Genomic DNA, 17,994 nt, shown 5'->3' on the forward strand with positions numbered 1-17,994 from the left:
AAGGGTGTTTTAATTTTAAAATCTTTCCTTTTTTGTGGGAGCCATGGTTTTAAAAGAAAGTTTTTAAATTTTTAAATTTTCCTTTTTTTTATCTTTCTACAAAGAATTAAGAGAAAGGTTTGATATATTTCCTTATTTGTAGTTAAAAAAAAATTAATTTTTGATAAAACTTTTCTTTTTTGTAACCATCCACATATTTTAAAAGAGAGATTTTAATTTATAAAATTTTCCTTTTATAACCAACAAGGGATTTAAAAGAGAAATTTTTTATTAAAATTTCTTACCGGAAACAAATAAGGAAATTTTAATTTTGTGTTTAAAACTTTCCTTGTTTGGAGCATAAGCCTAGGGCTGGCCATGACAAGTATAAAAGGAAGTTTTAATTTTTTGTTTTAAAACTTTCCTTTTTAGTTATTGGCAAGGAATATAAGGAAGTTTTAATTATGTTTAAAACTTTCTTTTTTTGCCATGACCAAGGATTATAAAAGAGAAGGAGGGGGTACCTCACATCAACACATCTTCTATTCCTCTCTCCCAATCCTTTGTGGCCGACCCTTGTACTTCTCTTTTCTCCTTTCGTTTTCTTCCTTGGAGGCCGGCGACATCAATTGTGGTAATCTCTTGGTGGCCGGTTGCTTGAAGGAGAAGAAGAAGAGAAGGAAGATCTCTTGTCTAGCATCCCTTGGAGGTTAGTTGGTGGCTGGATCTTGGAAGCCTTGGAAGAAGCTTGAGTGGATTTCATCTTGGAAGATTGTCACCCACACGACGTCCAAGAGAAAGAGGGGAATACAATAGAAGATTAAGAGGTCGATAAGCTATAAAAGGTATAACTAGTTATTAGTTTTCGCATCATAACTAGTTCATCTTTTGTATAGATCTTGAAGAACCAAACACAAGAGGTTATTAGTTTTTAAGTTATCATTTTTGTTATCGATTTTATTTCTTCGATTTCATGTTTCGATAATGTGCTTCTATTGAGGTCTCTGTAGTTAAACCTAGTTTACTGTAAGAAGTTAAATATTCGATTTCTTTGTGAGGCTTTGTCTAGGAAGTGGTGGATGATCTTATACCCAAGAAGGCCTAGTGCCTTGCCATGTTTAACCTGGAAGCCGATCTTTGAAATAGATATTTGAAAACTTCTGTAATATGATTTAATGTAGGAAGATCACATCGGTTAAACTTGGAGTAAAAATGTTAAGTATCATTTCCAATCCATGTTTAACTTCAGAAGGATAATTTGGATTAATAATGTTAAGCATCGTTTGAAATCCAAATTTAACTTTAGTAGAACACATGGGTAGCTAGGATAGTTCTATGCTTGTATAAATTTTTGTACATGGGAACTAGGATGGTATTCCAAATAGCAACCAACAATTGGTATCAGAGCTAGGTTATACCTCTGTGTGTTTGGTTTTTAGTTTAATTATGCACATGTCATGCATATTTTAAGCAGGATAATAGTAGGATGTGCAAATAGATTAACTTTGTGGTTGCAGACTCCAACTATTATGACCTATTGTGATTGTGTGTGATTGGACCCTCTGACATCTCGAGGGAATTTTATATGTGTGCATGATTGTACTTATTAAATACAGTAGGAGCTGTATTAGTTTTAGGATTTTACATTTTGTTCGATCTAGACTTTATGTAATGGAATATAGGATCGATATATGTAAAATTTTATTTTCGTCGCGGATCGTATCCTTGCTAGGCATGGTGCTATTTGAGGACTAGGGGCACAGTGGAAAAGGATGCTCGATGGACGTGACGACATGAGCCCTAGGATTGGCGGCTAGTTTTGACGATTACTAGGACTGGTGGCACATGGAGGACAGCGATGGAAGAGGCCATAATAGTTGGAAAATTATTTTTTTTCCATATTTATTGCTTTTATTTGCTGTGATGTGTGTGTGTGCATGTGATGTGTGCTTGCATGATAAAATCCTCATCTTAAAAAACTAAGTAGGAGAGGGATTTATAAATAAATTCCACAGTCTCCATTACTGGTTTGTAAGTGATGCAAACAAACATGCGTGTTGGCTTTGAGTGCCTTCCTCTATATCGGATGAGTTTGTTTATGGATCACTAGATCAAACTTCCTTTATGGATGATTATAGAAAATTATTTATGAGCGTGTGATCTTCTCCATCTGAAGGGGCACAATACTATTTAATGGACTAAGTATCAAGTAATGGTATACACTTAGGAGCATTTAATAGTATCCTCCCCATCGGAGTCACTGTTATTATTTGTATGACCAAAGGAATACCAACTATTAATTTTATTTGTCATAAAGTTAGGTTGACAAAAATAAAATTAATGGGTAAAACCTCCTCTTACAAATGTTTGAATTTGTATACGTCCACACTATCGTGGCATACAAAATTTATGGTGTTTTGAGGTGTTGGTGAATTTAAATAATATTGTTTGAGGACTCAATATTATTCTAAATTCTAAAGTATTGACCAAAACTTATTTTGTGATTCTTAGGATGACTTTCAACACACTAGATATTATTCTGAAAGAGAACAAACTTACTGGTCCCAATTACATAGATTAGAAAAGAACTTGAACATTGTTCTAACTGCTGAAGGCTATAAGTTTATACTATTAGAGGTCTGCCCTAATAAGCCTAATAGTAATTCTAGTGAAGAGGAGATTGAGTATCATAAGAAATGGGTCAAGACAGATGAGATGACGCGGTGTTACATTTTGGCTTCTATGTCAAATGTGCTGCAACATCAGCATCAGTCCATGCCTACTGCCTATAACATGATGTACAATCTCAAGGAACTCTTCGGACACCAGAATCGGGCTACTAGGCAAGAGGCTATGAGAAACTAAATGACAACCACCATGTCAGAGGGGACACCCGTAAGGGATCATATCCTTAAAATGATGGCTTACTTGAACGAGATACAAATCCTTGGAGCTGAAATCGATGGGGAAACCCAGGTCGATATTATTCTCCAAATGCTACCCAAAAGTTTTGAGCAGTTCCGCCTGAACTACAATATGAATAAAAATTATTGACAGAACTTCAGGCAGCAGAAGGGCTATTTCATCATAATTCTCAAATTCACTTTACTGAAAATGTTTCTACTTCTAAGTCGAAAGGAAAGAATAAGAAAAAGAAACAAGCTGGCTCGGTAAAGAAAGTGAATCGATCTCTAGGTATTGGGCTAAAAGCAGGAGTGAAGACGCCGAAGGGCAAGTGCTTCATTTGCAAGCAATCTGGACATTGGAAGGCGGACTGTCCTCGTAGGAAAGAGAACAATAAAGGTATATCTTATTCTCTAGTAGTTGAAACATATTTAGCGGTGTTATCTACCAGTACCTGGTGTGTAGATACAGGAGCCATTGATCATGTCTGTAATACATTGTAGGGGTTCCAGGAAACCCGACGACTATATGAGGGAGAGATAACCGTCTACATGGGAAATGCTACAAAAGTGGTGGCTGTTGCAGTGGGAGATGTCTACTTATCATTTGATAGGAATAGAAATTTGATTTTGAGAAATTGTCTTTATGTACCAAGTTTTAGAAAGAATTTAATTTCAGTTTCTAAACTATTTTTGGATGAATATACTATTTCTTTTGATGACAAAGTGGTTATCTAGAAAAATAGGGTAGTTATCTGTTCTGATACATTAGTTGACAATTTATATACTCTAAATCCGATAACTCCCACAAAGCAACAAATGGGAATTAATAACACATCCTTTAATTCTAATAAGAGAAAAGAACCTTCAAAAATGAACCAAGCATATCTTTGGCATCTAAGACTTGGTCATATTAACTTGAGTAGGATTCAAAGGCTAATAGCCGATGGACTCTTGGGTTCATTAGTGTTGGAAAACTTTCCAACCTATGAATCTTGCTTGGAAGGGAAAATGACCAAAAGACCTTTTAAGGTCAAGGGGTATAGAGCAAAAGATGTATTGAAATTAGTTCATTCTGATTTGTGTGGACCTATGACTATCCAGGTGAGCGGTGGTTTCGAATATTTTGTCTCTTTTATAGATGATTATTCGAGATATGGGTACATTTACTTGATGCTTCACAAGGTTGAGTGTTTTGATAAGTTCAAAGAGTACAAGGCTGATGTGGAGAAACGTTATGGTAAAAATATCCAGACACTACGGTCTGATCGTGGTGGTGAGTACCTCTTAGAAGAGTTTAGGAATTACTTATCAGAGGTTGGGATTCAATCCCAATTGTCTGCACCTGGTACACCCCAATAGAATGGTGTGGCAGAACGAAGAAATAAGACTCTTATGGAAATGGTTATATCGATGATGAGTTATTCAGTATTACCAAATTCGTTCATGAGATATGCTTTAGAAATGACAGTGTATATTCTGAACTTGGTATCTTCTAAATCAGTACCCTCTACTCCCACAGAATTATGGAATGGGCATAAGCCTAGTCTGAGTCATGTCCGAATTTGGGGTAGTCCAGCATATGTGCTGAAGGGAGATGCTGATAAGTTGGAATCTCGTACAGAAGTTCGCCTGTTTATAGGTTATCCTAAAGGAACGGAAGGTGGTTTGTTTTATAGTCCTAAAGATCATAAGGTCATTGTTGGCACTAATGCCCGATTTTTAGAAGCGGACTATGTAATGAACCACAAGCCCATGAGTGAAATTGTTCTAGAAGAAATGAGAGAGGACACGCCTACTTTAGTATTAACAATGCAAGATGAAATATCACAAGAAACTGTAACACGTATCACAAATGATACACAACTACAGACAGTGCCTCGTCGTAGTGGGAGGATTGTGAGACAACCTGAAAGATTCATATTTTTGGGAGAGTCTTCGGACTTGATCCCAGGTAAACATGAACCTGATCCCCGAACATATGACGAAGCACTCCAAGATAAAGATGCAACATCTTGGTAAAGAGCAATGAATTCAGAAATAGAATCTATGTATTCTAACAAAGTTTAGGAGCTAGTCGAACCATCAAATAGTGTAAAAGCTATTGGATGTAAATGGATCTACTAAAGAAAAAGAGGGACAGACGGGAAGGTGGAAACCTTCATAGCAAGGCTTGTTGCGAAGGGGTATACTCAAAAAGAGGGAATCAATTATGAGAAAACTTTTTCACCAGTAGCTATGCTTAAGTCTATCCGAATACTCTTATCTATTGCTGCTCATATGGATTATGAGGTTTGGCAAATCGATGTCAAGACAACTTTCCTTAACGGAAGTCTTGAAGAAAATATCCATATGAAGCAACCAGAGGGGTTTATTGCAAAGGGCAAAGAGCATCTGGTATGTAAGCTCAATCAGTCTATTTATGGACTGAAGCAAGCTTCAAGATTTTAGAACATATGGTTTAATGAAGTAATCCAGTCTTATAGATTTATTCAGTGTCCGAATGAGTCTTGTGTATACAAGAAGTGTGACGGAAATGTGGTGGTATTTCGTGTACTATACGTAGATAACATTTTGTTAGTTGGCAATAATATCAAAGTGTTGTCAGAAGTAAGGGTATGGTTGTCCAAGCAATTTGATATGAAGGACTTGGGAGAATGCACACATATTCTCGGGATCAAAGTAATAAGGGATCTCAAGAAAAAATATTTTGCTTATCTCCAGCTTCATATATCGATACTATCCTAGCTCATTTTAGCATGTAAGACTCCAAGAAAGGTTTTCTACCTTTTCGGCATGGAGTATCTTTATCTAAAGAGATGACTTCTAAGACATCAATAGAGATAGAGGAAATGAAGGCAGTTCCTTATGCTTCAGTTGTAGGAAGCTTAATGTATGCAATGTTATGCACGAGACCGGATATCTGTTTTGCCATGAGCATGGTTAGCAGATATCAAAGTAATCCAGGACAGGGACATTGGACTGCCGTAAAACATATATTAAAGTACCTGAGAAGGACTAGAGATTATATGCTAGTTTACCAAGCAGATGATTTGCTCCCTGTGGGTTACACGGATTCTGACTTCCAATCAGATAGGGACAATAGTAAGTCTTCCTCAGATTATGTGTTTATTTTAGGAGGTGGAGCCATAGCATGGAGGAGTGTTAGGCAGAAATGTGTTTCAGACTCAACCATGGAAGTTGAGTATGTGGCAGCCTCCGAGGCAGCCAAAGAAGTTGTATGGCTCAGGAACTTTTTAATGGACTTAGATGTGATTCCTAGTTTGCCCCAAATCATCACAATTTATTGTGATAATAGTGGTGCAGTAGCAAACTCAAAGGAACCATGAGCTCATAAGGTGAGTAAACACATTGAGCGCAAGTACCACCTGATACGAGACATTGTAAAGCGAGGAGAAGTTATTATCGCCAAGATTACATCAGAAGATAACCTGGCAGATCCTTTCACTAAAGCTCTTCCGTCGAAAGCTTTTGATTGACATGTTGAGGGGATGAGAATCAGATGAATGGTAGCATTTATAGCATCATTGTCTTTTAGTATAAGTGGGAGATTGTTAGAGTGTATACTAAAAGTCTAGCTTTTTGTATAAACAATTATTTTGAAATAAGAATCACATTAGTTAAATGTCTACATTTATGCTAAGTGTAGTTGTCCATTTAATTTATATTCAAGATAACATGGTGTGAGAAGACACACAGAAGTTCATGTTATCAGTTTCTTATAAATTATAAACAGTAGCTCACAACCAAGAAGAAATGGGACAAACCATTGGAGTAGTTATAGTGTAATTTGGTATTAGTTTATCTTGACTATAAAATTACACTATTACACTATGAGTGTATTGAGCAGGACCATTTGAGGTAGTTTCTTTTTCTACTGACTACATAAAAAATAAAACCTCTGTTATTATGGAAGTGCGTACTCTTAATCATGATATAATAACAAACACATATACTTAATATTTATTTCTTTAATATATCAAAGGGTGTGATTTAGTTCGTTAAATCAATAAGCCCGATAAGCTGGAAAATGATATTATTTATATGGTGTGTTGTTGATTATAGAATGAAATTGTGTCCTAGTAATCTAGGTTGATGATGTCCCCTTGAGGAGCTCATAAGAATTGTCATGTAAACCCTGTAGGTGGACTTAGTCCGACATGACGATAAGGTTGAGTGGTACTACTCTTGGAGCTATATATTAATTAAGTGAGTTGTTAGTAACTCATTTAATTAGTGGACATTCAATATCTTAAACACAGGGAGACTAACACACTCATAATAAGAAGGGGCTCATATTATAATATGGGATTGGTTCGGTAGTGCAATAATAACGCTTTAGTGGTATGAGTTATTATTGATGAACTTGAGTTGGATGTTCGGGGCGAACACGGAAAGCTCAAGCTCATCGGGAGACCAAAACCAATTCCTCCTCTCGGTCCCTGTTTTAGCCTCTTATTTATAAAGCCTTATATCCACTTATAGCGAAGCTTCTTATCCATCTCATTGTGCTTGACCAAGCCAAGCTTGAGCTCAAGCTAGGGCCGGCCAAGCTTGGAGCCCAAGCAAGGTGGCCGACCATATTAAAATAAAAGGGTGTTTTGATTTTAAAATCTTTCCTTTTGTGGATGTCATGGTTTTAAAAGAGAGTTTTTAAATTTTAAATCTTTCCTTTTATAGATTTCTACAAAGGATAAAGAGAAAGGTTTGATATCTTTCCTTATTTGTAGTTGAAAGAAAGATTTTAATTTTTGATAAAACTTTCCTTTTTTGTAACCATCCACATGTTTTAAAAAAGAGATTTTAATTTATAAAATTTTCCTTTTATAACCAACAAGGGATTTAAAAGAGAAAATTTTCTATTAAATTTCTTACCGAAAACAAATAAGGAAGTTTTAATTTTGTGTTTAAAACTTTCCGTGTTTGGAGCACAAGCCTAGGGCCAGCCATGACACGTATAAAAGGAAGTTTTAATTTTTTGTTTTAAAATTTTCCTTTTTAGTCATTGGCAAAGAATATAAGGAAGTTTTAATTATGTTTAAAACTTTTCTTTTTTCCAAGACCAAGGATTATAAAAGATAAGGAGGGGGTGCCCACCTCAAGACATCTTCTATTCCTCTCTTCCAATCCTTGGTGGGCGACCCTTGTCCTTCTCTTTTCTCCTTTAGTTTTCTTCCTTGGAGACCGGCGACATCAATTGTGGTAATCTCTTGGTGGTAGGTTGCTTGAAGGAGAAGAAGAAGAGAAGGAAGATCTCTTGTCTAGCATCCCTTGGAGGTTAGTTGGTGGGCAAATCTTGGAAGCCTTGGAAGAATCTTGAGTGGATTTAATCTTGGAAGATCGTGGCCCACATGACATCCAAGAGAAGGAGGGGAATACAACAGAAGATCAAGAGGTCTATAAGGTACAAAAGGTATAACTAGTTATTAGCTTCTGCATCATAACTAGTTCATCTTTTGTATAGATCTTGAAGAACCAAACACAAGAGGTTATCGGTTTTTAAGTTATCATTTTTGTTATCGATTTTATTTCTTCGATTTCATGTTTCGATAATGTGCTTCTATTGAGGTCTCTGTAGTTAAACCTAGTTTACTGTAAGAAGTTAAATATCCAATTTTTTTTGTGAGGCTTTGTCTAGGAAGTGGTGGATGATCCCATACCCAAGAAGACCTAGTGCCTTGCCATGTTTAACCTGTAAGCCGATATTTGAAATAGATATTTGATAACTTCTGTAATATGGTTTAACTTAGGAAGATTACATCGGTTAAACTTGGAGTAAAAATGTTAAGTATCATTTCCAATCCAAGTTTAACTTCTGAAGAATAATTTGGATTAATAATGTTAAACATCGTTTGTAATCCAAATTTAACTTTAGTAGGACACATGGGTAGCTAGGATATTTCTATGCTTGTATAAATTTTTGTATAGGGGAACTAGGATGATATTCCGAGTAGCAACCAACACTTCCTGTAGAACCATCTTTACCTTGCACCACAACTCGTGCGCATTATCATACTTACCTACACAACTCACAACATCATTAGGCAAAATATCAATTAAAATTGACATTACCTTTGAATTTGCCTTTGATCGTGAGGTTTGCTCTTCCATCTAATATCTTGGTCGGAGTTTCTTCCTTTTTTTGTCTTTTGGGACTTTGAATGGCTCCTTGATCACCGTCATGGTGTCCCAATCTGTGTCAAAGAAAATATTCATCTTCATCATCCAAAATGTGATGTCCCCTAGGCTTCTTTCTTTAAACTTTAGCGGTTGTATTAAGTCGGTCATCCTTGCTTCATTAGCGGTTAGTGCAATAGAGAGCATCCCATCTCTGATACCAATTGTAGGGGATCGATGGCCGGCTTGAAGGGGGTTGGATAGATGGCACCCCCAAATCGATCGCTTCTCTACAAGGTTAGCTTGCACAGAGGAATAATACAAAACAAACAAGCTAAACACTAAAAGGAATACAAAGACTAAGAAAGATAAGCAAACCAATTGACACGTTGATGTAACGTGGTTCGGAGATTAGGGCTCCTACTCCACGGTTGTCCTTAAGGTGGACGATCCCTATCTGTCAATGGATTAGCCTTCGGCAAACTTTCGGCTAGCTCACGTAGGTCCTTGTGGGTGGAGAAACCTCACCACAACTTCAACCAAGCACACTTGTGTTGGTTGCTACTTGGAATACCGTCCTACTTCTCCTGTACAAAAATTTGTACAAGCATAGAATTATCCTAGCTACCCATGTGTTCTATTGAAGTTAAATTTGGATTGCAAACGATGCTTAACATTATTAATTCAAATTATCCTTCAGAAGTTAAACTTGAATTGGAAAAGATACTTAACATTTTTACTCCAAGTTTAACTGATGTGATCTTCCTATGTTAAACCATATTACAGAAGTTATCAAATATCTATTTCAAAGATCGGGTTCCAAGTTAAACATGACAAGGCACTAGGCCTTCTTGGGTATGGGATCATCCACCACTTCCTAAACAAAGCCTCACAAAAAAAATCGGATATTTAACTTCTTACATTAAACTAGGTTTACCTACAGAGACCTCAATAGAAGCACATTATCGAAACATGAAATCGAAGAAATAAAATCAATAACAAAAACGATAACTTAAAAACCGATAACCTCTTTTGTTTGGTTCTTCAAGATCTATACAAAAGATGAACTAGTTATGATGCGGAAACTATTAACTAGTTATACCTTTTGTAGCTTATAGACCTCTTGATCTTCTGTTGTATTCCCCTTCTTCTCTTGGACGTCATGTGGGCGACGATTTTCCAAGATGAAATTCACTCAAGCTTCTTCCAAGGCTTCCAAGATCCGTCCACCAACTAACCTCCAAGGGTTGCTAGACAAGAGAGCTTCCTTCTCTTCTTCTTCTCCTTCAAACAACCAGCCACCAAGAGATTACCACAATTGATGTCGTCGGCCTCTAAGGAAGAAAACGAAAGGAGAAAAGAGAAGGACAAGGGCCGACCACCAAGGATTGGAAGAGAGGAATAGAAGATGTCTTGAGGTGAGGCACCCCTTCCTTCACTTTTATAATCATTGGCCTTGGTAAAAAAGGAAAGTTTTAAACATAATTAAAACTTCCTTATATTCCTTGTCAATGACTAAAAAGGAAAGTTTTAAAACAAAAAAAAAAATTAAAACTTCCTTTTATACTTGTCATGGTCGGCCCTATGCTTGTGCTCCAAATAAGGAAAGTTTTAAATACAAAATTAAAACTTCTTTATTTGTTTCCGGTAAGAAATTTTAATAGAAAATTTTCTCTTTAAAATCCCTTGTTGGTTATAAAAGGAAAATTTTATAAATTAAAATCTCTCTTTTAAAATATGTGGATGGTTACAAAAAAGGAAAGTTTTATCAAAAATTAAAATATTTCTTTCAACTACAAATAAGGAAAGATATCAAACCTTTCTCTTATTCCTTTGTAGAAAGCTATAAAATGAAAGATTTAAAATTTAAAAACTCTCTTTTAAAACCATGGATTCCACAAAAAGGAAGGATTTTAAAATTAAAACACCCTTTTATTTTAATGTGGTCGGCCACCTTGCTTGGGCTCCAAGCTTGGCCAGTCATAATCTTGGCTCCATCCTTTGGCTTGGCCGACCCTAGCTTGGGCTCCAAGCTTGGCTTGGCCGGCCACAATGAGATGGATAAGAAGCTTGACTCTAAGTGGATATAAGGCTTTATAAATAAGAGGCTAAAACAGGGACCGAGAGGAGGAATTGGTTTTAGTCTCCCGATGAGCTTGAGCTTCCCATGTTTGCCCCGAACACCCAACTCAAGTTCATCAATAATAACTCATACCACTAAAGAGTTATTATTGCACTACCACACCAATCCCATATTACAATATGAGCTCCTTCATATCATGAGTGTGTTAATCTCCCTGTGTTTAAGATATTGAATGTCCACTAATTAAATGATTTACTAACAACTTCATATCATGAAGGTGCCAGGGAAACCTTTTGACTTGTCTTTTCCTAAGATGTTTTGGAAAATGTGCATTCACTTTGAGATACGTGCATAGACGCTACAATGATACTATAAAAGAAGGTTTCCATCCACATGTGGAGGTATGCAATATCTTGTTATTCCACATGCTCTAGCTATAGTTTTGCTATTGTTTGCCACTAAATTGAAGATTAACTTGAGTATTGGAGGGTCAATGCCGGGAACCCCTTCTCGACCCGACACTAATGCCCCTGGTTTTACAGGATAGCGAGGAGTCTACTTCTAGTCCACCGTAGAGCCACGTTCCAAGCCCGCCATCTTCTCCTCTTTCAGACAGAATCATATTTGGCGTCGTCTATAGGAACTTCACTTTTACCCAAAATGTGAAGATGGAAGATGTTGGATGACTCACCACTGCGATGCTAACATAGGAAGATTTGGAGATGCTGATAAGTGCCCGAGCTATGAAGATGGTGTAGTAACAACAAGAAATAGCAACCGACTACCGAGTGCTGAATGCGGTGACAGGCCAACGCACTGACTCAAGATCCTGAGCGGAAGACCCTGCCGACCACAAGCTGAACAATAGGTTGACTAGCGCCTTCCGAGAAGCACCCAATTTACCAATCCCATATCACTGGTGTTATTCCACATGCCTTCAAAAAAGTAAGGCCGCGAGGAGAGGACACAAGGATCTTCTTTAGAGAATTCTCCCATTCGAGATGGGCGTGTTGGAGTGTATACTGAAAGCATAAGCTTTTGTAAACATTTATTTTGAATAAAGAATCACATTTGGTAAATTTATCTACATTTGTTTGTAGTTATTCAATTAATTTATATTGTAGATAACATAGTATGTGGTGTCACATGCAGAAGATGATGTTATCAGTACCTTATAAATTATAAACAGTAGCTCATGACCAAAATGGAAAGGAACAAACCATTAGAAGGTCGTAGTGTAATTAGGTATTAGTTTATCTTGACTATATAATTGCACTAGTACACTCAAAGTGTATTGAGTAGGACCATTTGAGGTCGTTTCTTTTATACTGACTTTATAAAGGAACAAAGACCTCAGTTATTATGAAAGTGTGTGCTCTTAATTCTAATATAATAACAAGCACATATATTTGATATTTATTTCTTTAATTTATCAATGGGTGAGATTTAATTCGATGAATCAATAAGCCCGATAAGTTGAGAAATGATATCACTTATAGTGTGTGTTGTTGATTATAGAAGGAAACTGTGTCCTAGAGATACTAGGTTGATAATGTCCCCAAGAGGAGCTCATAAGGATTGTCATGTTAAACCCTGCAGGTGGACTTAGTCCGACATGATAATAAGGTTGAGTGGTACTACTCTTGGACTAAGATATTAATTAAATGAGTTGTCAGTAACTCACTTAATTAGTGGACATTCGATATCTTAAACACAGGGAGACTAACACACTCATAATAAGAAGGAGCCCAAAAATGTAATTTGGGATTGGTGCGGTAGTTCAATAATAGTTCTCTAGTGGAATGAATTATTATTGATAAAATTAAGTTGTGTGTTCGGGGCGAACACGGGATGCTTAATTTTATCGGGAGACCAAAACCAATTCCTTCTCTCGGTCCCTATCGTAGCCTCTTATTTATAGAGTACTATACCCACCTTCTATACCCACCTAAAGGGGGCCGGCCAAGCTAGCTTGGGAATCACGCTAGGGCTGGCCTAAGCTTGGTTTATGGGTGGCCGACCCTAGCTTGAACCCAAGCTAGAGGGGGCCGGCCATAATAAAATTAAAAAAAATTTTAATTTTAATTTTTATTATGTGGAAGATATAATTTATTAAAGAGAGTTAAAATAAAAATATCTCTCTTAAAAGGATCTACAAAAGATTAAAGAAAGAGATTAGATCTCTTTCCTTATTTGTAGATTGGAAAGATATTTTATTTTCTCTTTGAAAATTATTCACATGTTGAAAAATTAAAATTATAGAAATTTCTTTTTATCAACCATGAAGGGATTTTTGAAGAGAAATTTTATTTTTAAAATTTCCGGAAACAAATTAGGAAGTTTTAATTTGTTGATTGAAACTTGTCTAATTTTTTTCTTCATGATGTGGCCGGCCATTATAAGTTTAATTGGGAAATTTTATTTTATTTTTCTCAATTAAATCATGTCAAGGAAATTAAGGAAATTTTATTGTAATTAAATTTCCTAATTTACCAAGGCTAAGGAATATAAAAGAGGGGGTTGGGGTGCCTTCATGAGAGACAACCTCTATTATTTTTCTCCCTCTCTTATTCCTTGGTGTGGCCGGTCATCCTCTTCCTCTCTTCCTCTTTGTGGTGGCCAAATCCTTCATCTCCCTTGGAGCTCTTGTGGTGGCCAGATACTACTTGGAGAAGAAGAAGAAGAAGGAGAGAAATCTTGCATCCCTTGGAGCTTGGTTGGTGGTTTTCTTCATCCTTGGTAAAGCTCTTGTTTTGGCCGAACCTAGCTAGGAGGAGAAGAAGGTGCTTTGGTGGTTTCTCATCTCGGAAGATCATTGCCCACACAACGTCCGAGGTTAGAAGAGGAATATGGTAGAAGATCAAGAGGTCTTTCTAGAAGGTATAACTAGTAATTTTTCCTTTCCGCATCATACTAGTTATTTTTTGAAATAATACCAAATACAAGAGGCTTACGATTCTAGTATTTCGAATACGTTTTTCGATGTTGTGTTCTTTTGTTTTATTTTTCCTTGTGATTTGATTGTTCCTTTTGGTTAACCTAAAGTTATTTTAGGAAATTAAATATTAACTTTCCATAAAAGGTTTTGTCTAGTCGGTGGTGGTTCTCCCATATCCAAGAAGGCCATGTGCCTCGCCACGTCAGTACTGGGAACAAATTATGGAAATTAATATTTAATGGAATTAATAACTTAAGGTGATTTGGGTCGAACGTGTTAAGTTCCGCAGGAGATCCAAGTCAAAACCTAAAAGAACAAATAGATTAAGTTTTGGATCAAACGTGTTAAGTTCCGCAGGCGATCCAAAATTTAATTTAAAAGAACACATGGTAGCTAGGAAAAGGTTCAGACCTTTGTACAAAATTTTTGTACAGTGGAACCACTAGGTTTTCCGAGTAGCAACCAACAGGGCGGAAAGGCAAAGCATCCCGACTTGATGACTCTCTCGAGCGAATCAACAGACAGTTCTCCTAGGAAATTTTTTATGATAAGTTGTCGTCTTATTATAGGCCTCTAATGATCAAAGAGTATATAGGGGCAACTGACCCTGAAGACCATCTGATTAAGTTTCAAAACATGACCACACTCCACCAGTACACAGACGAAGTCAAGTTCCAAATATTTCTCACCATGCTCTCCCGGTCAGTGTAGAGGTGGTTCAAACGCTTGTCGATCGGATCCATCGACAACTTTAAAGACTTCCAGATGGATTTCCTATAATATTTCGCAAGAAGTCAGTGCTACTAGAAGATAAATGTGAACCTATTTAATTTGTAGTCAAGCAACAACCGAAGGAAGCATTGCGAGTCTACATTAAGAGATTCAACCAAGTGGCCATAAATGCCCCCATCAACCACCCCTAAAATCTTGGTAAGTTTTTTTTTTTCACAAGAACTTATAGATGAAGACTTCTTTTTCTCACCCATCCAGAAGCCCCCAAGAGACTTCGATGATCTGCTTGGGCAGGCTGCTTAGTATATAAACATTGAGGAGGCCCAGTTTGCTCGAAAGAAGGAAGTAATTCCCTAGCCGACGGCTGTCTTAGAGCGCCGAGCCGTCCACACCCAGCAACCGCCAAAAGGTCCCTTAGCGAGCGCCACTCAGTAACATCAGGAGCCCCGAGCCCATGCAGTCCAACATGTGAAAGCAGAGCGGTCGAAGTTGACAAAGTCTCTACCATGGGCCCCGCTCTTCTGCTCATATCATCGCTCGACCACTTATAATACCCAAGATTGCTATAATCTTAGACCAAAGCCACATCGATCAACTGCCCCATGATTCTGCCATTGATCCCCGTCTCCTAATCACCACTATCATCGCCGATCAGGAGGATAGTGCGAGTAGGGTAGGCCGACTACTGAACAACACTAATAGCAGCCCCAACGAAGAGATTTTGAAAGGCTCGCTTGGACATCGACCCAGTGGTCATGCCTGTCAGCTCGGGAAGAAGAGAATCAAAGCAACGCCACTCGGGGCGGCATTGACATGATCACAGGAGGCCCGACGGATGGTGATTGCAACAAGGCTCGAAAGTCACATGCTCGACGGTTGGACATCCATGGTGTCGGATGCAGTAGAGAAAAAGCAAGACCATAGATCAATTTTGGTCCTTAGGATTTGGAGGGAGTAGAAGTCCCTTATGATATTGCCTTGATCATCTGAGCGGTAATTGCTAACTATAATATTCACTACACTATTGTAAATACAGGAAGCTCAGTGAACATTATATTCAAGAGGGCATTTGATCAATTACAAATCGATTGGAGTGAGCTACAACCCATGACAACGCCCTTATATGAATTCACGGGCAATGAAGTGCTATCAATTGGCCAGGTGTTGCTAGCCATATCACTCGGAGAAGAGCTAGTCAAGAGGATAAGGACGATGAATTTCATTATGGTGGACACTCCATCTGCCTATAATGTCATATTAGGCCGACTGATGTTGAGGGAATTTCGAGCAGTTATCTCCACATTCTGCCAAAAAAATCAAGTTTTCTATGGATAACATGGTTGGCGAAGTCAAGAACGACTAGCTAGCAGATCGTCGGTGCTACATAGAAATGATAACGATTGAGTCATGAGCCGCCAGGAAGGCCCAATGGCTAGAGGTAAATGTCATTCTAGAGGAGCCTCCCACGTTGGTCTATGAGGAAAAATAAGAGGTGCAAGTGCATCTTAGTTGACCAGAGGCCACCACCTTTATCACGGCTAATCTGAGCGTGGAAAAGAAGGTGGAGCTGGTTGCCTATCTGAGGCAAAACCATGATGTGTTTGCGTGGGCTACACATGAATTCTCGGGTATCTCTCCAATGATAGCGCAACACAAGCTATATGTCTGGACAGACGCCAGGCCAGTGAAGCAAAAGAAAAGTGATTTTAGGTCAGAGTAGAATCAGATCATCCGAGCAGAGGTGGAGAAGCTATTGGAGGCCAGGCCATATATGAAGTATAGTTCCCGAGATGGCTCACCAATGTGGTGCTGGTCTCCAAATCAGATAACAAATGGAGAGTTTGCTTTGACTTTCAAGATCTGAACAAAGTTTGTCCGAATGAATACTGTCTGTTGCCTCACATAGATCAGATGGTGGACTCCACGACGGGCTGCAAGTTGATCTGCATATTGGATGTGTATCAGGGCTACCATCAGGTTCCGCTAGCCAGGGAATATCAAAAAAAGGTCAATTTCATCATGACAGATAGGACCTTTTACTATAATGTCATGTTGTTCGGGATAAAAAATGCTAGGGCCACCTATCAAAGATTTGATGAACAAGGTGCTTCAGAGGTAGATCGGTAAAAATATGGAGGTATACATCGACAATATTTTGATAAAATCTCTCCGAACTACTGACCTTTGTGTAGATATAGAGGAGACTTGTCATATCTTAAGGAAGTATGGAGTTAAACTCAACCTTCACAAGTGCTTGTTCGGGGCAAAGAGTGGACTTCCTTAGTTAAATTGTAATCGAGCGGGGATCGAAGTAAATCTAAACAAAGTGAAGCAGCTCCAAGATATGCCCCTCCGTACAACTTGAAGGAAGCTCAGCGACTGACCGGACAGATTATAGCCTTGTCTAGATTCATCTCCAAATTGTTCAATTGAAGCCACCCATTCCTCAAAGTCTTATGTCGAGTTACCAAGTTTTAATGGGACGTTGAGTGCGACAAAACGCTGGACGATCTCAAGAATTATTTAGCTTCCTTACTTCTACTAGAAAAGCCCGTTACCGGTGAGTCGCTCTAGATGTACCTATCATCCATAGAGTGAGTGATCAGATCAGCATTGGCATGGTAGAACAACGCTGAATAGCAGTCGGTGTACTTTTTGAGTCACTTATTGAAAGATGCTGAATGTCGCTATACTTGTCTTGAGAAATTGGCGTATGGGCTAGTCCTCGCCGCTCGGAGGTTATGCCCATATTTTCTATTGCATCTCATAATTGTGTTAACTACTAGCACATTAGGGAGAGTCCTCCTTAACTTAGAGGTGTCCGGATGGCTAATCAAATAGATTACGAAGTTGAGTGAGTTCAATATACAATATTAGCTTGGATAGGCAATCAAGGAGCAAGCCTTAGCCAATTTTGTGACCGAAATATAGAACGCTGAGCCAGAGGTGACATGGAGAATATATGTAGACGAGTCATCCATCTAGTAGGGCAGCAGAGTGGCCATACTTTTGATATCACCACGTGAAGATTGAATGCAGCTGTTCATTTGGTTGGACTACCGAGCTACAAATAATGAGGTAGAATATGAAGCTCTGATCACTGATCTATAAGCAGCCAAGCATGTGGGAGCCACTTGGTCCTAATCCACTCAGATTTCCAATTGGTAGCTTAACAACTCTTAGGTATTTTTGAAATAAATAACGCCAGGCTGAAATTATAT

At 37.9% G+C, this 17,994-nt stretch overlaps 1 protein-coding gene across 1 annotated transcript in view; it reads right to left on the reverse strand.

The window, feature by feature from the left end:
• The window catches only part of LOC122005860 (probable pectinesterase 55), a 30,834-nt gene extending 15,553 nt beyond the window's left edge, over positions 1-15,281 (reverse strand). The window contains exon 1 of the mRNA XM_042561098.1: positions 15,086-15,281. Coding sequence (XP_042417032.1) covers positions 15,086-15,281 — 196 coding nt within the window. The remainder of the gene's footprint in view (positions 1-15,085) is intronic.
• Positions 15,282-17,994: the final 2,713 nt, after the last annotated feature.

Source organism: Zingiber officinale, chromosome 1A (genome assembly GCF_018446385.1).
Source record: "Zingiber officinale cultivar Zhangliang chromosome 1A, Zo_v1.1, whole genome shotgun sequence".
Taxonomy (NCBI): domain Eukaryota; kingdom Viridiplantae; phylum Streptophyta; class Magnoliopsida; order Zingiberales; family Zingiberaceae; genus Zingiber; species Zingiber officinale.